We start from the raw sequence: 21,802 nt of genomic DNA, 5'->3' as shown, positions 1-21,802 counted from the left end.
AGAGGTGGGGGGGATGGGGTAGAGGTGTGGAGGATGGGGTAGAGGTGTGGAGGATGGGGTAGAGGTGGGGAGGATGGGGTAGAGGTGGGGAGGATTGGGTAGAGGTGGGGGGGATGGGGTAGAGGTGGGGAGGATGGGGTGTAGGTGCGGGGGAAGGGGTGTAGGTGCAGGGGAAGGGGTGTAGGTGGGCAGGATGGGGTGTAGGTGCGGAGGATGGGGTGTAGGTGCGGGGGATGGGGTGTAGGTGCGGGGGGGGATGGGGTGTAGGTGCGGGGGGGGATGGGGCGTAGGTGCAGGGGATGGGGTGTAGGTGCGGGGGATGGGGTGTAGGTGCGGAGGATGGGGTGTAGGTGCGGGGGGGATGGGGTGTAAGGTGCGGAGGATGGGGTGTAGGTGCGGGGGATGGGTGTAGGTGCGGGGGGGATGGGGTGTAGGTGCGGGGGATGGGGTGTAGGTGCGGAGGATGGGGGGTAGGTGCGGGGGATGGGGTGTAGGTGCGGGGGGGATGGGGTGTAGGTGCGGGGGTTGGGGTGTAGGTGCGGGGATGGGGTGTAGGTGCGGGGGGGTTGGGGGTGTAGGTGCGGGGGATGGGGTGTAGGTGCGGAGGATTGGGTGTAGGTGCGGGGGATGGGGTGTAGGTGCGGAGGATGGGGTGTAGGTGCGGGGGGGATGGGGTGTAGGTGCAGGGGATGGGGTGTAGGTGCGGGGGGGATGGCGTGTAGGTGCGGGGGGGATGGGGTGTAGGTGCGGGGGATGGGGTGTAGGTGCGGGGGGATGGGGTGTAGGTGCGGGGGTTGGGGTGTAGGTGCGGGGGATGGGGTGTAGGTGCGGGGGGGATGGGGTGTAGGTGCGGGGGATGGGGTGTAGGTGCGGGGGATGGGGTGTAGGTGCGGAGGATGGGGTGTAGGTGCGGGGGGGATGGGGTGTAGGTGCGGAGGATGGGGGGTAGGTGCGGGGGATGGGGTGTAGGTGCGGGGGGGATGGGGTGTAGGTGCGGGGGATGGGGTGTAGGTGCGGGGGGATGGGCTGTAGGTGCGGGGGTTGGGGTGTAGGTGCGGGGGATGGGGTGTAGGTGCGGGGGGATGGGGTGTAGGTGCGGGGTATGGGGTGTAGGTGCGGGGGGGATGGGGTGTAGGTGCGGGGGATGGGGTGTAGGTGCGGAGGATGGGGGGTAGGTGCGGGGGATGGGGTGTAGGTGCGGGGGGGATGGGGTGTAGGTGCGGGGGTTGGGGTGTATTGGGGTGTAGGTGCGGGGGATGGGGTGTAGGTGCGGGGGGTTGGGGTGTAGGTGCGGGGGATGGGGTGTAGGTGCGGAGGATTGGGTGTAGGTGCGGGGGATGGGGTGTAGGTGCGGAGGATGGGGTGTAGGTGCGGGGGGATGGGGTGTAGGTGCAGGGGATGGGGTGTAGGTGCGGGGGGGATGGGGTGTAGGTGCGGGGGATGGGGTGTAGGTGCAGGGGGGATGGGGTGTAGGTGCGGGGGATGGGGTGTAGGTGTGGGGGGATGGGGTGTAGGTGCGGGGGTTGGGGTGTAGGTGCGGGGGATGGGGTGTAGGTGCGTGGGGGATGGGTGTAGGTGCGGGGGATGGGGTGTAGGTGCGGGGGGATGGGGTGTAGGTGCGGGGGGATGGGGTGTAGGTGCGGGGGATGGGGTGTAGGTGCGGAGGATGGGGGGTAGGTGCGGGGGATGGGGTGTAGGTGCGGGGGGGATGGGGTGTAGGTGCGGGGGTTGGGGTGTAGGTGCGGGGGATGGGGTGTAGGTGCGGGGGGGTTGGGGTGTAGGTGCGGGGGATGGGGTGTAGGTGCGGGGGGGATGGGGTGTAGGTGCGGGGGATGGGGTGTAGGTGCGGGACGTAGGTGCGGGGGACAGGGTGTAGGTGCGGGGAGGACGGGGCGTAGGTGCGGGGGATGGGGATGACGTCAGGAGGTGCTGGAGAAGTGAGACGCTAACATGTCTGTGTCACGTTCTGCAGAGGAGTCGTGGCTGGAATAAGTGGTCGGTGATCTCGGCCGGATGGAGAAAAAAAGGGAAAGTGAAAGACTAATGAGAGTCAGCGTGGGGGAGGAGCTACAGGCAGAGCTGTGATTGGTCAGTCACTCAGCACCGGCAATGATTGTGTGATGCGTCAGTAAATATTCTGGTCTGTCCGTGATTTTTGGTTCCGTTGTCCAGACGTTTCTGAAGTTGGGGGGGGGGGGGGGGCATCGTGACTGACAGAGGCGGCAAGTATTTTGCCGAGTTTTTTGACACGGAAACTGCGTCGCAAAACTCGGCAAAAACTGCCCGAAAACGCCTCCCATTGATTTCAATGGGAGGCAGAGAAAGCGTATTTCACTGTGTTTTATGCCCGCGGCAATCAATGGCCGCGGGCGAAAATCGGCGTGCAGGGAGAGGAAAATCTGCCTCAGGGTATGTTCACACGCACTAATTACGGACGTAATTCGGGCGTTTTTGCCCCGAATTACGTCTGAAAATAGCGCCTCAATAGCGCTGACAAACATCTGCCCATTGAAAGCAATGGGCAGACGTTTGTCTGTTCACACGAGGCGTATATTTACGCGCCGCTGTCAAATGACGGCGCGTAAATAGACGCCCGCGTAGAAGAAGTGACCTGTCACTTCTTTGGCCGTAATTGGAGCCGTTATTCATTGACTCCAATGAATAGCAGCGCCAATTACGTCCGTAATGGACGCGGTGTTCAAGCGCCTGCACATGCCGTTACGGCTGAAATTACGGGATGTTTTCAGGCGGAAACATCCCCGTAATTTCAGCCGTTACGGACGCCCTCGTGTGAACATACCCTTAAAGTTCCAAACGGAATTTTGAGGCAGCTATTCCTCCTGCAAAATACTCCGTGTGAACAAAAGACATTTTGAGGGCGTTTTCCATCACACGATCCGGCAGTAAGCGCAATGATCGCAGCAATAAGCGCTGACAATGGAGGCCGATGCGCTGTCTGCACCAGGACCAGAAGGGATGACTCCACGAGGCCTCATAGTCAGCTGGAGGCTACGGTGGGCTGAGTCACTGCCGGTTACTATGTTACCATTTCCTCTCCCCTGTGGGTGATACATTGTATCCCAGGATGTGGGACGTGACTGAGCAGGACAGCAGCTAATGTTAGACTACAATTCCCAGCATTCCCTGCTGCGCTCTCTACATGGTCAGGTGACCAATCATCCGTCCAACCCAACAGAACTGCATTTGGCAGATTTTCAAATAAAGTTATTCGTTGTTGAAAATAAATAACCAGAGAACGTATTCACGCACTGCTCTGACGTCATGACGCAACTTGTCTCCGCCCTACGTGCTGGGCCGCAGTGTAGAGGAGGTGGGAGGGGCCTGCTGGTGACGTCACGGGCTTTGCCTCCCACCTGCATTGTATTCGTCCCCGGACTAGGGAGCTGCAGAACCGGGGACACCGGGAGCGGAGAGCCGGCGAGGAAGGCCCAGCAGCGGCAGGTCAGTGTGGAGGTCACCGAGCCCCTGATAATCAGCACTGCAGCCCCGCGAATCGTCTGTGTGTCCTGCTGCAGTGACTGTGAGCTGTGCAGAGGGAAGAGCAGAGTGTCAACTCTAGGGGCCCGGCGTAGATCGTCAGCTCTTGGGGTCATTGTAGATCGTCAGCTCTTGGGGTCATTGTAAATCGTCCGCTCTCGGGGCCCGGCGTAGATCGTCCGCTCTCGGGGGTCATTGTAGATGGTCAGCTCTCGGGGCCCGGCGTAGATGGTCAGCTCTCGGGGCCCGGCGTAGATGGTCAGCTCTCGGGGCCCGGCGTAGATGGTCAGCTCTCGGGGCCCGGCGTAGATGGTCAGCTCTCGGGGCCCGGCGTAGATGGTCTTCTCTCGGGGCCCGGCGTAGATGGTCTTCTCTCGGGGCCCGGCGTAGATGGTCTTCTCTCGGGGCCCGGCGTAGATGGTCTTCTCTCGGGGCCCGGCGTAGATGGTCTTCTCTCGGGGCCCGGCGTAGATGGTCTTCTCTCGGGGCCCGGCGTAGATGGTCTTCTCTCGGGGCCCGGCGTAGATGGTCTTCTCTCGGGGCCCGGCGTAGATGGTCTTCTCTCGGGGCCCGGCGTAGATGGTCTTCTCTCGGGGCCCGGCGTAGATGGTCTTCTCTCGGGGCCCGGCGTAGATGGTCCTCTCTCGGGGCCCGGCGTAGATGGTCTTCTCTCGGGGCCCGGCGTAGATGGTCTTCTCTCGGGGCCCGGCGTAGATGGTCTTCTCTCGGGGCCCGGCGTAGATGGTCTTCTCTCGGGGCCCGGCGTAGATGGTCCTCTCTCGGGGCCCGGCGTAGATGGTCTTCTCTCGGGGCCCGGCGTAGATGGTCTTCTCTCGGGGCCCGGCGTAGATGGTCCTCTCTCGGGGCCCGGCGTAGATGGTCTTCTCTCGGGGCCCGGCGTAGATGGTCTTCTCTCGGGGCCCGGCGTAGATGGTCTTCTCTCGGGGCCCGGCGTAGATGGTCTTCTCTCGGGGCCCGGCGTAGATGGTCTTCTCTCGGGGCCCGGCGTAGATGGTCTTCTCTCGGGGCCCGGCGTAGATGGTCTTCTCTCGGGGCCCGGCGTAGATGGTCTTCTCTCGGGGCCCGGCGTAGATGGTCTTCTCTCGGGGCCCGGCGTAGATGGTCTTCTCTCGGGGCCCGGCGTAGATGGTCTTCTCTCGGGGCCCGGCGTAGATGGTCTTCTCTCGGGGCCCGGCGTAGATGGTCCTCTCTCGGGGCCCGGCGTAGATGGTCTTCTCTCGGGGCCCGGCGTAGATGGTCTTCTCTCGGGGCCCGGCGTAGATGGTCCTCTCTCGGGGCCCGGCGTAGATGGTCCTCTCTCGGGGCCCGGCGTAGATGGTCCTCTCTCGGGGCCCGGCGTAGATGGTCTTCTCTCGGGGCCCGGCGTAGATGGTCTTCTCTCGGGGCCCGGCGTAGATGGTCTTCTCTCGGGGCCCGGCGTAGATGGTCTTCTCTCGGGGCCCGGCGTAGATGGTCCTCTCTCGGGGCCCGGCGTAGATGGTCTTCTCTCGGGGCCCGGCGTAGAACGTGTAGCGCGTCAGCTCTTGTGGCTGGGTCTGGAGCGTGGTCCCGGCCGGTGGCCTCGGGGGTGGAGTGTCGGCCCCTTTATATTGATCATGTTCCGGGGGTCTTCTTGTCATGTGACTGCGGCCGCCGTTCTCTACCCCTGGATTTCTGAGTCTCGCGGGGGGGGGGAGACTGAACATGTTTACTGACACTTGAGGGACCGTCAGGAGCGGGTCGGGATGGGGGGGGGCCGCGTGTCCTCGCTGTAGAGCTGCTCTAGATGTCCCTGTTCTGCGGCCAGTGACATGGAGGGGACCCCTGCCCCACCCCCTCCCCCTCCAGAACAAGGTTTCGGGGACAGTCCCCGCTTTGTTCATAGGTTTTGATGTGTAAATAACATATGAGCCCCCCGGAGGGTTTATTATAGATCTGGGATTCATCTCGCCATCTACAGTCACCGGGTCCTCCCACAATCCCCTGCTCTGCAGCCCCTCCCCCCTGTCTTCTAGCTCTGTTCATTGTGAATAGAATACCAGCACTGCAGTGCACACTGACACTTCCCCAGGCAGAGCTGCAGGAGAAAGAAGCTGTAACTACAGAACAATACAGATTTATGTGCCATTCTGGGTCTGGGGAAAGCTGGGTGACCCCCCCCCCCTCCCCCCCAGTAATGGCGGACACTAGCGGTCGTCACCCAGCACCTGTTACCGGTGCAGTAGACCAAGAATCCTCATGTTTTGAGTCGGTGGGGGTTGTAGTCTGGCTGCTGTTAACCCCTCGTGTGCCCGCTGTGGGCGCAGACGTCTGGTGTTTGCCCGGAGGCGGCTTTTGGCTGAGTCACCGCTGAAATGAGCAAAAATATGTGGTTGATCCGGCTCCTCACATGACTGACGGAGCAGCACGCTGGTGGAGTGCTATGTAGTGTTTGTGTGTGCGCCGGACTTTCTGGGGCAGTGGTCACTCGGGGTCGGGTCACTATGAGTTGTGGCCAGTCACTATAGTCACTATATGTTCCCTTCTCCATAACCGGGTGCCATTAGCAGGAGGATGTAATGCGCCCGGCTTGTGCGGCTGCCAGGGGCTCTCAGAAGATTATACTTGACCCTCGTGTAAGTGCCACTTAGATCTTCCCGGAATACCGGAAGCTTCTCATCCTTCCAGCCATTACCAGGATGTGGCCGGCTCCAGGACTGGGCACTATAGAAATGAGCATCGGGGACTGCGGCCATCTATAGGGGTCACTGACCCAAAGCACCAGCTCATTATTACAGTGAACGGGCCATCAGCTGCCGTGTCCAGGGGGTCGGCTGATGTCCGGCATAGAACAGATCTGTATAGATGGAAGGATTATCTAGTGTCCGGCGTGGGACTGTCTGGTGTCCGGCGCGTGGTTGTCTGGTGTCCGGCGCGTGGTTGTCTGGTGTCCGGCGCGTGGTTGTCTGGTGTCCGGCGCGCCTGTATTCGGTTTCTCGGTGACCAGTATCCGGCTGGTACGAGCTCTGGTAATTTTGCTTCCGTCAGGCCTTGGTCCTGCTTTCTTCTCCCTCTCACCCGGTGTCATTTGCTGACAATCCTCCGCTGACCACAATGTTCTTATCACAGTCAGCAGAAGGTCTGAGCGCGTCAGTCAGCGATTCATATTGTCCCAGCGTGAACTGGAAGTGACTGGTGGAGGGGTATCCGGTGTATGACTGTCTGGCGCCCGGCGTGTGACTGTCTGGCGCCCGGCGTGTGACTGTCTGGCGCCCGGCGTGTGACTGTCTGGCGCCCGGCGTGTGACTGTCTGGCGCCCGGCGTGTGACTGTCTGGCGCCCGGCGTGTGACTGTCTGGCGCCCGGCGTGTGACTGTCTGGCGCCCGGCGTGTGACTGTCTGGCGTGTGACTGTCTGGCGCCCGGCGTGTGACTGTCTGGCGCCCGGCGTGTGACTTTCTGGCGCCCGGCGTGTGACTTTCTGGCGCCCGGCGTGTGACTGTATGGCGTGTGATTATCCGGCGTGTGACTGTCTGGCGCCCGGCGTGTGACTGTCTGGCGCCCGGCGTGTGACTGTCTGGCGCCCGGCGTGTGACTGTCTGGCGCCCGGCGTGTGACTGTCTGGCGCCCGGCGTGTGACTTTCTGGCGCCCGGCGTGTGACTGTCTGGCGTGTGATTATCCGGCGTGTGACTGTATGGCGTCCGGCGTGTGACTGTCTGGCGTGTGATTATCCGGCGTGTGACTGTCTGGCGCCCGGCGTGTGACTGTCTGGCGCCCGGCGTGTGACTGTCTGGCGCCCGGCGTGTGACTGTCTGGCGCCCGGCGTGTGACTGTCTGGCGCCCGGCGTGTGACTTTCTGGCGCCCGGCGTGTGACTGTCTGGCGTGTGATTATCCGGCGTGTGACTGTCTGGCGTCCGGCGTGTGACTGTCTGGCGTGTGGCTGTCTGGCGTCCGGCGTGTGACTGTCTGGCGTGTGATTATCCGGCGTGTGACTGTCTGGCGTGTGATTATCCGGCGTGTGGCTGTCTGGCGTCCGGCGTGTGACTGTCTGGCGTCCGGCGTGTGACTGTCTGGCGTCCGGCGTGTGACTGTCTGGCGTCCGGCGTGTGACTGTCTGGCGTCCGGCGTGTGACTGTCTGGCGTCCGGCGTGTGACTGTCTGGCGTCCGGCGTGTGACTCTGGCGTGTGGCTGTCTGGCGTCCGGCGTGTGGCTGTCTGGCGTCCGGCGTGTGGCTGTCTGGCGTCCGGCGTGTGGCTGTCTGGCGTCCGGCGTGTGGCTGTCTGGCGTCCGGCGTGTGGCTGTCTGGCGTCCGGCGTGTGACTGTCTGGCGTGTGACTGTCTGGCGTCCGGCGTGTGACTCTGGCGTGTGGCTGTCTGGCGTCCGGCGTGTGACTGTCTGGCGTGTGATTATCCGGCGTGTGACTGTCTGGCGTGTGATTATCCGGCGTGTGGCTGTCTGGCGTCCGGCGTGTGACTCTGGCGTGTGGCTGTCTGGCGTCCGGCGTGTGACTGTCTGGCGTGTGATTATCCGGCGTGTGATTATCCGGCGTGTGACTGTCTGGCGTGTGATTATCCGGCGTGTGGCTGTCTGGCGTCCGGCGTGTGACTGTCTGGCGTCCGGCGTGTGACTGTCTGGCGTCCGGCGTGTGACTGTCTGGCGTCCGGCGTGTGACTGTCTGGCGTCCGGCGTGTGACTGTCTGGCGTCCGGCGTGTGACTGTCTGGCGTCCGGCGTGTGACTGTCTGGCGTCCGGCGTGTGACTGTCTGGCGTCCGGCGTGTGGCTGTCCGGCGTGTGGCTGTCTGGCGTCCGGCGTGTGGCTGTCTGGCGTCCGGCGTGTGGCTGTCTGGCGTCCGGCGTGTGACTGTCTGGCGTCCGGCGTGTGGCTGTCTGGCGTCCGGCGTGTGACTGTCTGGCGCCCGGCGTGTGACTGTCTGGCGCCCGGCGTGTGACTGTCTGGCGCCCGGCGTGTGACTGTCTGGCGTGTGACTGTCTGGCGTGTGGCTGTCTGGCGTGTGGCTGTCTGGCGTCCGGCGTTTGGCTGTCTGGCGTGTGATTATCCGGCGTGTGACTGTCTGGCGTCCGGCGTGTGGCTGTCTGGCGTGTGGCTGTCTGGCGCCCGGCGTGTGGCTGTCTGGCGCCCGGCGTGTGGCTGTCTGGCGCCCGGCGTGTGGCTGTCTGGCGCCCGGCGTGTGGCTGTCTGGCGTCCGGCGTGTGACTGTCTGGCGTGTGACTGTCTGGCGTCCGGCGTGTGACTGTCTGGCGTGTGATTATCCGGCGTGTGGCTGTCAGGCGTGTGGCTGTCTGGCGCCCGGCGTGTGGCTGTCTGGCGCCCGGCGTGTGACTGTCTGGCGTGTGACTATCCGGCGTGTGGCTGTCTGGCGTGTGGCTGTCTGGCGCCCGGCGTGTGGCTGTCTGGCGCCCGGCGTGTGGCTGTCTGGCGTCCGGCGTGTGGCTGTCTGGTGTCCGGTGAGTATTGGGGTTCTGAAACTTCTGCTGCGGCCATGTCTGCTGATAATGACTAAATCTTAATCATCGTTTCATGAGAAGTTCTGCAAAGTTAAAATTTGTGTTTCCATTCATCACCAATTATAAGATTTCTGCTTGCAGTCAGTGAATAAGAAAATCCTGAAACCCCATCCTGATATATCCCTACTCACACAGCTGAGGATGTGTTACCATGTATCATTTCAGAGTCCTGTTATTGTCCACACAGATACAAACTTCTACTATGTGCACAAGACTAGGTCAGGATGAGTTTCATCCTCTGGATGTTCCCATTCACTAACAACAAGCAGAGATCTTGAAAATTGTGAGCAATGAAGCTCAATGTCTATTAGAAAGTTGCAAAACTTCTCATTCTACAGTAATGAAGCTTGATGATTGGACGAAGCCGTTTCCAGATATACACACGGGTTATATATATATATTAGTGAAGGGAGAGTTTATATCTACAGTTTATAACAAGTATTCACCCCTCACTATATATAATCCCTGTATATATCTACAGCCTATAACAAGTCTTCACCCCTCACTATATATAATCCCTGTATATATCTACAGCCTATAACAAGTATTCACCCCCTCACTATATATAATCCCTGTATATATCTACAGCCTGTAACAAGTCTTCACCCCTCACTATATATAATCCCTGTATATATCTACAGCCTATAACAAGTATTCACCCCCTCACTATATATAATCCCTGTATATATCTACAGCCTATAACAAGTATTCACCCCTCACTATATATAATCCCTGTATATATCTACAGCCTATAACAAGTCTTCACCCCTCACTATATATAATCCCTGTATATATCTACAGCCTATAACAAGTATTCACCCCCTCACTATATATAATCCCTGTATATATCTACAGCCTGTAACAAGTCTTCACCCCTCACTATATATAATCCCTGTATATATCTACAGCCTATAACAAGTATTCACCCCCTCACTATATATAATCCCTGTATATATCTACAGCCTATAACAAGTATTCACCCCCTCACTATATATAATCCCTGTGTATATCTACAGCCTATAACAAGTCTTCACCCCTCACTATATATAATCCCTGTGTATATCTACATCCTATAACAAGTCTTCACCCCTCACTATATATAATCCCTGTGTATATCTACAGCCTATAACAAGTCTTCACCCCCTCACTATATATAATCCCTGTATATATCTACAGCCTATAACAAGTATTCACCCCTCACTATATATAATCCCTGTGTATATCTACAGCCTGTAACAAGTCTTCACCCCCTCACTATATATAATCCCTGTGTATATCTACAGCCTATAACAAGTATTCACCCCCTCACTATATATAATCCCTGTATATATCTACAGCCTATAACAAGTATTCACCCCTCAGTATATATAATCCCTGTGTATATCTACAGCCTATAACAAGTATTCACCCCTCACTATATATAATCCCTGTGTATATCTACAGCCTGTAACAAGTCTTCACCCCCTCACTATATATAATCCCTGTGTATATCTACAGCCTGTAACAAGTCTTCACCCCTCACTATATATAATCCCTGTGTATATCTACAGCCTGTAACAAGTATTCACCCCTCACTATATATAATCCCTGTGTATATCTACAGCCTGTAACAAGTCTTCACCCCTCACTATATATAATCCCTGTGTATATCTACAGCCTATAACAAGTATTCACCCCTCACTATATATAATCCCTGTATATATCTACAGCCTATAACAAGTCTTCACCCCTCACTATATATAATCCCTGTATATATCTACAGCCTGTAACAAGTATTCACCCCTCACTATATATAATCCCTGTGTATATCTACAGCCTATAACAAGTATTCACCCCTCACTATATATAATCCCTGTGTATATCTACAGCCTGTAACAAGTATTCACCCCTCACTATATATAATCCCTGTGTATATCTACAGCCTGTAACAAGTATTCACCCCTCACTATATATAATCCCTGTATATATCTACAGCCTATAACAAGTCTTCACCCCTCACTATATATAATCCCTGTATATATCTACAGCCTATAACAAGTATTCACCCCTCACTATATATAATCCCTGTATATATCTACAGCCTATAACAAGTCTTCACCCCTCACTATATATAATCCCTGTGTATATCTACAGCCTATAACAAGTATTCACCCCTCACTATATATAATCCCTGTGTATATCTACAGCCTGTAACAAGTATTCACCCCTCACTATATATAATCCCTGTGTATATCTACAGCCTATAACAAGTCTTCACCCCTCACTATATATAATCCCTGTGTATATCTACAGCCTATAACAAGTATTCACCCCTCACTATATATAATCCCTGTATATATCTACAGCCTATAACAAGTATTCACCCCTCACTATATATAATCCCTGTGTATATCTACAGCCTGTAACAAGTCTTCACCCCTCACTATATATAATCCCTGTGTATATCTACAGCCTATAACAAGTATTCACCCCTCACTATATATAATCCCTGTGTATATCTACAGCCTGTAACAAGTATTCACCCCTCACTATATATAATCCCTGTGTATGTCTACAGCCTATAACAAGTATTCACCCCTCACTATATATAATCCCTGTATATATCTACAGCCTATAACAAGTATTCACCCCTCACTATATATAATCCCTGTGTATATCTACAGCCTATAACAAGTATTCACCCCTCACTATATATAATCCCTGTGTATATCTACAGCCTGTAACAAGTATTCACCCCTCACTATATATAATCCCTGTGTATATCTACAGCCTATAACAAGTCTTCACCCCTCACTATATATAATCCCTGTGTATATCTACAGCCTATAACAAGTATTCACCCCTCACTATATATAATCCCTGTATATATCTACAGCCTATAACAAGTATTCACCCCTCACTATATATAATCCCTGTGTATATCTACAGCCTGTAACAAGTCTTCACCCCTCACTATATATAATCCCTGTGTATATCTACAGCCTGTAACAAGTCTTCACCCCTCACTATATATAATCCCTGTGTATATCTACAGCCTATAACAAGTATTCACCCCTCACTATATATAATCCCTGTGTATATCTACAGCCTGTAACAAGTATTCACCCCTCACTATATATAATCCCTGTGTATGTCTACAGCCTATAACAAGTATTCACCCCTCACTATATATAATCCCTGTATATATCTACAGCCTATAACAAGTATTCACCCCTCACTATATATAATCCCTGTGTATATCTACAGCCTATAACAAGTATTCACCCCTCACTATATATAATCCCTGTGTATATCTACAGCCTGTAACAAGTCTTCACCCCTCACTATATATAATCCCTGTGTATATCTACAGCCTATAACAAGTATTCACCCCTCACTATATATAATCCCTGTGTATATCTACTGCCTGTAACAAGTATTCACCCCTCACTATATATAATCCCTGTGTATATCTACAGCCTATAACAAGTATTCACCCCTCACTATATATAATCCCTGTGTATATCTACAGCCTATAACAAGTATTCACCCCTCACTATATATAATCCCTGTATATATCTACAGCCTATAACAAGTCTTCACCCCTCACTATATATAATCCCTGTATATATCTACAGCCTATAACAAGTATTCACCCCTCACTATATATAATCCCTGTATATATCTACAGCCTATAACAAGTCTTCACCCCTCACTATATATAATCCCTGTGTATATCTACAGCCTATAACAAGTATTCACCCCTCACTATATATAATCCCTGTATATATCTACAGCCTATAACAAGTATTCACCCCTCACTATATATAATCCCTGTGTATATCTACAGCCTGTAACAAGTCTTCACCCCTCACTATATATAATCCCTGTGTATATCTACAGCCTATAACAAGTATTCACCCCTCACTATATATAATCCCTGTGTATATCTACAGCCTGTAACAAGTATTCACCCCTCACTATATATAATCCCTGTGTATATCTACAGCCTATAACAAGTCTTCACCCCTCACTATATATAATCCCTGTGTATATCTACAGCCTATAACAAGTATTCACCCCTCACTATATATAATCCCTGTATATATCTACAGCCTATAACAAGTATTCACCCCTCACTATATATAATCCCTGTGTATATCTACAGCCTGTAACAAGTCTTCACCCCTCACTATATATAATCCCTGTGTATATCTACAGCCTATAACAAGTATTCACCCCTCACTATATATAATCCCTGTGTATATCTACAGCCTGTAACAAGTATTCACCCCTCACTATATATAATCCCTGTGTATGTCTACAGCCTATAACAAGTATTCACCCCTCACTATATATAATCCCTGTATATATCTACAGCCTATAACAAGTATTCACCCCTCACTATATATAATCCCTGTGTATATCTACAGCCTATAACAAGTATTCACCCCTCACTATATATAATCCCTGTGTATATCTACAGCCTGTAACAAGTCTTCACCCCTCACTATATATAATCCCTGTGTATATCTACAGCCTATAACAAGTATTCACCCCTCACTATATATAATCCCTGTGTATATCTACTGCCTGTAACAAGTATTCACCCCTCACTATATATAATCCCTGTGTATATCTACAGCCTATAACAAGTATTCACCCCTCACTATATATAATCCCTGTGTATATCTACAGCCTATAACAAGTATTCACCCCTCACTATATATAATCCCTGTGTATATCTACAGCCTGTAACAAGTATTCACCCCCTCACTATATATAATCCCTGTATATATCTACAGCCTGTAACAAGTCTTCACCCCTCACTATATATAATCCCTGTGTATATCTACAGCCTATAACAAGTATTCACCCCCTCACTATATATAATCCCTGTGTATATCTACAGCCTATAACAAGTATTCACCCCCTCACTATATATAATCCCTGTGTATATCTACAGCCTGTAACAAGTCTTCACCCCTCACTATATATAATCCCTGTATATATCTACAGCCTGTAACAAGTCTTCACCCCTCACTATATATAATCCCTGTATATATCTACAGCCTATAACAAGTATTCACCCCTCACTATATATAATCCCTGTGTATATCTACAGCCTGTAACAAGTCTTCACCCCTCACTATATATAATCCCTGTATATATCTACAGCCTATAACAAGTATTCACCCCTCACTATATATAATCCCTGTATATATCTACAGCCTATAACAAGTATTCACCCCTCACTATATATAATCCCTGTATATATCTACATCCTATAACAAGTATTCACCCCTCACTATATATAATCCCTGTGTATATCTACAGCCTATAACAAGTCTTCACCCCCTCACTATATATAATCCCTGTGTATATCTACAGCCTATAACAAGTCTTCACCCCTCACTATATATAATCCCTGTATATATCTACAGCCTGTAACAAGTCTTCACCCCTCACTATATATAATCCCTGTATATATCTACAGCCTATAACAAGTCTTCACCCCTCACTATATATAATCCCTGTGTATATCTACAGCCTATAACAAGTCTTCACCCCCTCACTATATATAATCCCTGTATATATCTACAGCCTATAACAAGTATTCACCCCTCACTATATATAATCCCTGTGTATATCTACAGCCTATAACAAGTATTCACCCCTCACTATATATAATCCCTGTGTATATCTACAGCCTATAACAAGTATTCACCCCTCACTATATATAATCCCTGTGTATATCTACAGCCTATAACAAGTATTCACCCCTCACTATATATAATCCCTGTATATATCTACAGCCTATAACAAGTATTCACCCCCTCACTATATATAATCCCTGTGTATATCTACAGCCTATAACAAGTATTCACCCCCTCACTATATATAATCCCTGTGTATATCTACAGCCTATAACAAGTCTTCACCCCCTCACTATATATAATCCCTGTGTATATATACAGCCTATAACAAGTCTTCACCCCTCACTATATATAATCCCTGTATATATCTACAGCCTGTAACAAGTCTTCACCCCTCACTATATATAATCCCTGTGTATATCTACAGCCTATAACAAGTCTTCACCCCCTCACTATATATAATCCCTGTGTATATCTACAGCCTATAACAAGTATTCACCCCTCACTATATATAATCCCTGTGTATATCTACAGCCTATAACAAGTATGCACCCCTCACTATATATAATCCCTGTGTATATCTACAGCCTATAACAAGTCTTCACCCCCTCACTATATATAATCCCTGTATATATCTACAGCCTATAACAAGTATTCACCCCTCACTATATATAATCCCTGTGTATATCTACAGCCTATAACAAGTATTCACCCCCTCACTATATATAATCCCTGTGTATATCTACAGCCTGTAACAAGTCTTCACCCCTCACTATATATAATCCCTGTATATATCTACAGCCTGTAACAAGTCTTCACCCCTCACTATATATAATCCCTGTATATATCTACAGCCTGTAACAAGTCTTCACCCCTCACTATATATAATCCCTGTATATATCTACAGCCTGTAACAAGTCTTCACCCCTCACTATATATAATCCCTGTGTATATCTACAGCCTATAACAAGTATTCACCCCCTCACTATATATAATCCCTGTGTATATCTACAGCCTATAACAAGTATTCACCCCTCACTATATATAATCCCTGTATATATCTACAGCCTGTAACAAGTCTTCACCCCTCACTATATATAATCCCTGTGTATATCTACAGCCTGTAACAAGTCTTCACCCCTCACTATATATAATCCCTGTATATATCTACAGCCTATAACAAGTGTTCACCCCTCACTATATATAATCCCTGTGTATATCTACAGCCTATAACAAGTCTTCACCCCTCACTATATATAATCCCTGTGTATATCTACAGCCTATAACAAGTATTCACCCCTCACTATATATAATCCCTGTATATATCTACAGCCTATAACAAGTATGCACCCCTCACTATATATAATCCCTGTGTATATCTACAGCCTATAACAAGTCTTCACCCTCTTTACTATGTTCATGAACACTTGTCACGTGTGCAGCCGGGTCCTAGTAGAGGCCGATTATCTCCTGCTGCCTCAGCGCTACTCCTGTCTCATCCTAAATCTCCTCCACCAGCGGAGAAAATCCCTTCAAGGTGACACATGAGGGATCCGGGACATTCAATACAGAGTAGCCCTCCTCCTTTATACCGGGAAAACCGCTGAGGACTCCGCCTCCTGAACAGCGGGAAAACCGCTGAGGACTCCGCCTCCTGAACAGCGGGAAAACCGCTGAGGACTCCGCCTCCTGAACAGCGGGAAAACCGCTGAGGACTCCGCCTCCTGAACAGCGGGAAAACCGCTGAGGACTCCGCCTCCTGAACAGCGGGAAAACCGCTGAGGACTCCGCCTCCTGAACAGCGGGAAAACCGCTGAGGACTCCGCCTCCTGAACAGCGGGAAAACCGCTGAGGACTCCGCCTCCTGAACAGCGGGAAAACCGCTGAGGACTCCGCCTCCTGAACAGCGGGAAAACCGCTGAGGACTCCGCCTCCTGAACAGCGGGAAAACCGCTGAGGACTCCGCCTCCTGAACAGCGGGAAAACCGCTGAGGACTCCGCCTCCTGAACAGCGGGAAAACCGCTGAGGACTCCGCCTCCTGAACAGCGGGAAAACCGCTGAGGACTCCGCCTCCTGAACAGCGGGAAAACCGCTGAGGACTCCGCCTCCTGAACAGCGGGAAAACCGCTGAGGACTCCGCCTCCTGAACAGCGGGAAAACCGCTGAGGACTCCGCCTCCTGAACAGCGGGAAAACCGCTGAGGACTCCGCCTCCTGAACAGCGGGAAAACCGCTGAGGACTCCGCCTCCTGAACAGCGGGAAAACCGCTGAGGACTCCGCCTCCTGAACAGCGGGAAAACCGCTGAGGACTCCGCCTCCTGAACACCGGGAAAACCGCTGAGGACTCCGCCTCCTGAACACCGGGAAAACCGCTGAGGACTCCGCCTCCTGAACACCGGGAAAACCGCTGAGGACTCCGCCTCCTGAACACCGGGAAAACCGCTGAGGACTCCGCCTCCTGAACACCGGGAAAACCGCTGAGGACTCCGCCTCCTGAACACCGGGAAAACCGCTGAGGACTCCGCCTCCTGAACAGCGGGAAAACCGCTGAGGACTCCGCCTCCTGAACAGCGGGAAAACCGCTGAGGACTCCGCCTCCTGAACAGCGGGAAAACCGCTGAGGACTCCGCCTCCTGAACAGCGGGAAAACCGCTGAGGACTCCGCCTCCTGAACAGCGGGAAAACCGCTGAGGACTCCGCCTCCTGAACAGCGGGAAAACCGCTGAGGACTCCGCCTCCTGAACAGCGGGAAAACCGCTGAGGACTCCGCCTCCTGAACAGCGGGAAAACCGCTGAGGACTCCGCCTCCTGAACAGCGGGAAAACCGCTGAGGACTCCGCCTCCTGAACAGCGGGAAAACCGCTGAGGACTCCGCCTCCTGAACAGCGGGAAAACCGCTGAGGACTCCGCCTCCTGAACAGCGGGAAAACCGCTGAGGACTCCGCCTCCTGAACAGCGGGAAAACCGCTGAGGACTCCGCCTCCTGAACAGCGGGAAAACCGCTGAGGACTCCGCCTCCTGAACAGCGGGAAAACCGCTGAGGACTCCGCCTCCTGAACAGCGGGAAAACCGCTGAGGACTCCGCCTCCTGAACAGCGGGAAAACCGCTGAGGACTCCGCCTCCTGAACAGCGGGAAAACCGCTGAGGACTCCGCCTCCTGAACAGCGGGAAAACCGCTGAGGACTCCGCCTCCTGAACAGCGGGAAAACCGCTGAGGACTCCGCCTCCTGAACAGCGGGAAAACCGCTGAGGACTCCGCCTCCTGAACAGCGGGAAAACCGCTGAGGACTCCGCCTCCTGAACAGCGGGAAAACCGCTGAGGACTCCGCCTCCTGAACAGCGGGAAAACCGCTGAGGACTCCGCCTCCTGAACACCGGGAAAACCGCTGAGGACTCCGCCTCCTGAACACCGGGAAAACCGCTGAGGACTCCGCCTCCTGAACACCGGGAAAACCGCTGAGGACTCCGCCTCCTGAACACCGGGAAAACCGCTGAGGACTCCGCCTCCTGAAGACCGGGAAAACCGCTGAGGACTCCGCCTCCTGAACACCGGGAAAACCGCTGAGGACTCCGCCTCCTGAACACCGGGAAAACCGCTGAGGACTCCGCCTCCTGAACACCGGGAAAACCGCTGAGGACTCCGCCTCCTGAACACCGGGAAAACCGCTGAGGACTCCGCCTCCTGAACACCGGGAAAACCGCTGAGGACTCCGCCTCCTGAACACCGGGAAAACCGCTGAGGACTCCGCCTCCTGAACACCGGGAAAACCGCTGAGGACTCCGCCTCCTGAACACCGGGAAAACCGCTGAGGACTCCGCCTCCTGAACACCGGGAAAACCGCTGAGGACTCCGCCTCCTGAACACCGGGAAAACCGCTGAGGACTCCGCCTCCTGAAGACCGGGAAAACCGCTGAGGACTCCGCCTCCTGAACAGCGGGAAAACCGCTGAGGACTCCGCCTCCTGGGCAGCGGGAAAACCGCTGAGGACTCCGCCTCCTGGGCCTACTTTTTTGGCTGCGGAGCTTGCACTCCTTTAGGGGTTTTCTGTGTGCTGGTTGGTAAAGTGAGTGTGAGCTCTTCAGGTCAGGATTGTGTCGTCACATGTTACTGAGCACTGCGGACGTGATGAAGAGTCGCTCAGGGTTCCACATTGGCGCTGTTAACCCCGCACTGCCTGGATATTGGCGCATCACCTCAGCTACAAGTCGCCAGACTGTTCCTTGTGGTCGCGCTTCATATTGAGGTCACGTGACCGTTACTCCTACACGTGCGACATGAGTTCACGTGGATAATGTCCGCCGTCTTGCAGCTCCCCCTCCCCCAACGCTCATCAGGAAAGATTTGTGTATAAGTTTCACTACAGAAACCGCCGCACGGCCCCGCAACGTGGGAAAGTGTAATGGCTGTGCGGTGGGGGAGGGGAGTGAGGCGGACAAGCTGCTAATCATTGGGGTGTCACTACCGTCCCCTCCTGGTGTGCCGCGCTCCTGTCATGGGGATCCTGCAGGTCACAAGTCCTGGGGTCCGTGAAATCCGCAGTATGGGGTGTGGGGCGGAACAGTATGGGGTGTGGGGCGGTATGTGGGGTGGGGGGCAGTTTGGGGTGTGGGGGCTGTGTGGACTGGGGGGCAGTTTGGGGTCTCCTGTCTTCCATTCGAGGCTGACTATCTGTTGTGTTCCTTTCCTTGCAGGCTGGAGAATGATAAAGCAGCCATGACCCCCTTCTTCCTGGGCACTCTGGCCTCTCTGGGCACCACGGCCACCACCTCATGCAGTGGCACAACCTGTAACAATGTCACCACCAAGGACTACTGCTACAGCGCCCGCATCCGCAGCACCGTCCTGCAGGGCCTGCCGTTCGGGGGAGTGCCCACTGTGCTGGCGCTGGACTTCATGTGCTTCCTGGTGCGTATAGCCGGGTGTGGGGGCAGCGGCCCCTGGGAGGGTCAGTGAGGGGGATCAGATATATGCGGAGTTCTTCTGGACGGTCAGACCTGGAGCGTGAGGCTGCACTACTGATGACATGTCCTCTTCTGGTTTGTCAGGTTCAGTGGTGTCCGTCCACATCACTGTCCACAAGTATCTGCCACTGTTCCAGGCCGGATGTGGACATTGATGTGGACAGTGATCACTCTCAGATCTCCGCGTAGAAGGAACACATTGAGGAGGAATGAAGGTGTTCTCCAGAGCAGAGCTGGCGCCCCCTTGTGGCTGGAGCTGCCTGGGGCCTGTATTCACACTCTCTGCAGGGCTCGGGGGCTGTTTCCTCGGGAGGATCAATCAGATCCCCCCCGTGACTCATCCAGAGCGGGCAGAGGTTACCATGTCTGTGCCTTTCACCAGTGGTGATCATCATATGGGGAGATTAGTGGCGCTGAGCTCTGCTGCCCCCTGGTGTCCACACTGAGCAGTGCAGATGGCAGTCGCAGTGGCTGCTGGGACTTCGGGGGCTGGTAACAGAGGGGAAGGATCATCACTACATCCAGCTCAAGATTAATCTCCAGATCATGAAAAGTTCTGCAACTTTGTGTTTCACTACCTCACAATTTCCAAGATCTCTGCTTGCTGTCAGTGAACGAGTCCCACAGGCTGAAACCCGTCCTGACCTTCTCACTCTCCGTTGCAATGTATCCAGTGTGGACAATCCTCTGTGAGGTAAATGGCCCGGACTCCAGACTGACACATTGTAACAAACCTCAGCACAGGGGAGAGATTTGTGCCGCTGATGTGTTTTGCTCACAGATGATTTTCTGGACTGATCTATTGTAACAAACCCTCAACTTTGTGACATTTTAGGGTAACAATTATTTATTGAAAACCAGCAGAGATTTTGAAAATGGTGAATGAATGTCCGGTGTCGTGTTCTGCTCTGTGATGTCCGGTGTCGTGTTCTGCTCTGTAATGGCCGGTGTCGTGTTCTGCTCTGTAATGTCCGGTGTCGTGTTCTGCTCTGTAATGTCCGGTGTCGTGTTCTGCTCTGTGATGTCCGGTGTCGTGTTCTGCTCTGTGATGTCCGGTGTCGTGTTCTGCTCTGTAATGTCCGGTGTCGTGTTCTGCTCTGTAATGGCCGGTGTCGTGTTCTGCTCTGTGATGTCCGGTGTCGTGTTCTGCTCTGTAATGGCCGGTGTCGTGTTCTGCTCTGTGATGTGCGGTGTCGTGTTCTTCTCTGTGATGTGCGGTGTCGTGTTCTGCTCTGTGATGTCCGGTGTCGTGTTCTGCTCTGTGATGTCCGGTGTCGTGTTCTGCTCTGTAATGTCCGGTGTCGTGTTCTGCTCTGTAATGTCCGGTGTCGTGTTCTGCTCTGTAATGGCCGGTGTCGTGTTCTGCTCTGTAATGGCCGGTGTCGTGTTCTGCTCTGTAATGTCCGGTGTCGTGTTCTGCTCTGTAATCTCCGGTGTCGTGTTCTGCTCTGTGATGTCCGGTGTCGTGTTCTGCTCTGTGATGTGCGGTGTCGTGTTCCGCTCTGTGATGTCCGGTGTCGTGTTCTGCTCTGTAATCTCCGGTGTCGTGTTCTGCTCTGTGATGTGCGGTGTCGTGTTCCGCTCTGTGATGTCCGGTGTCGTGTTCTGCTCTGTAATGTCCGGTGTCGTGTTCTGCTCTGTAATCTCCGGTGTCGTGTTCTGCTCTGTGATGTCCGGTGTCGTGTTCTGCTCTGTGATGTCCGGTGTCGTGTTCTGCTCTGTGATGTCCGGTGTCGTGTTCTGCTCTGTAATGTCCGGTGTCGTGTTCTGCTCTGTAATGGCCGGTGTCGTGTTCTGCTCTGTAATGTCCGGTGTCGTGTTCTGCTCTGTAATGGCCGGTGTCGTGTTCTGCTCTGTAATGTCCGGTGTCGTGTTCTGCTCTGTAATCTCCGGTGTCGTGTTCTGCTCTGTGATGTCCGGTGTCGTGTTCTGCTCTGTGATGTGCGGTGTCGTGTTCCGCTCTGTGATGTCCGGTGTCGTGTTCTGCTCTGTAATCTCCGGTGTCGTGTTCTGCTCTGTGATGTGCGGTGTCGTGTTCCGCTCTGTGATGTCCGGTGTCGTGTTCTGCTCTGTGATGGCCGGTGTCGTGTTCTGCTCTGTAATCTCCGGTGTCGTGTTCTGCTCTGTGATGTCCGGTGTCGTGTTCTGCTCTGTGATGTCCGGTGTCGTGTTCTGCTCTGTAATCTCCGGTGTCGT

General features: G+C 53.3%; 1 protein-coding gene across 3 annotated transcripts in view; it reads left to right on the top strand.

The window, feature by feature from the left end:
* The first annotated feature begins 3,321 nt into the window (after positions 1 to 3,321).
* TMEM63B (transmembrane protein 63B) overlaps positions 3,322 to 21,802 on the top strand; it is a 149,233-nt gene continuing 130,752 nt past the window's right edge. For 2 of the 3 annotated variants that reach the window (XM_075863520.1, XM_075863519.1), the window contains exons 1-2: positions 3,322 to 3,462; positions 19,337 to 19,550. In XM_075863520.1, the coding sequence (XP_075719635.1) occupies positions 19,359 to 19,550 (192 nt within the window). In that variant the 5' untranslated portion in view covers positions 3,322 to 3,462; positions 19,337 to 19,358. Of the gene's footprint in view, positions 3,463 to 19,336; positions 19,551 to 21,802 lie in introns of those variants that run through there. The other variant, XM_075863521.1, reaches the window with a different exon arrangement.

Source organism: Rhinoderma darwinii, chromosome 4, assembly GCF_050947455.1.
Source record: "Rhinoderma darwinii isolate aRhiDar2 chromosome 4, aRhiDar2.hap1, whole genome shotgun sequence".
Classification (NCBI taxonomy): domain Eukaryota; kingdom Metazoa; phylum Chordata; class Amphibia; order Anura; family Rhinodermatidae; genus Rhinoderma; species Rhinoderma darwinii.
This window is presented reverse-complemented; position numbering and strand designations above follow the sequence as displayed.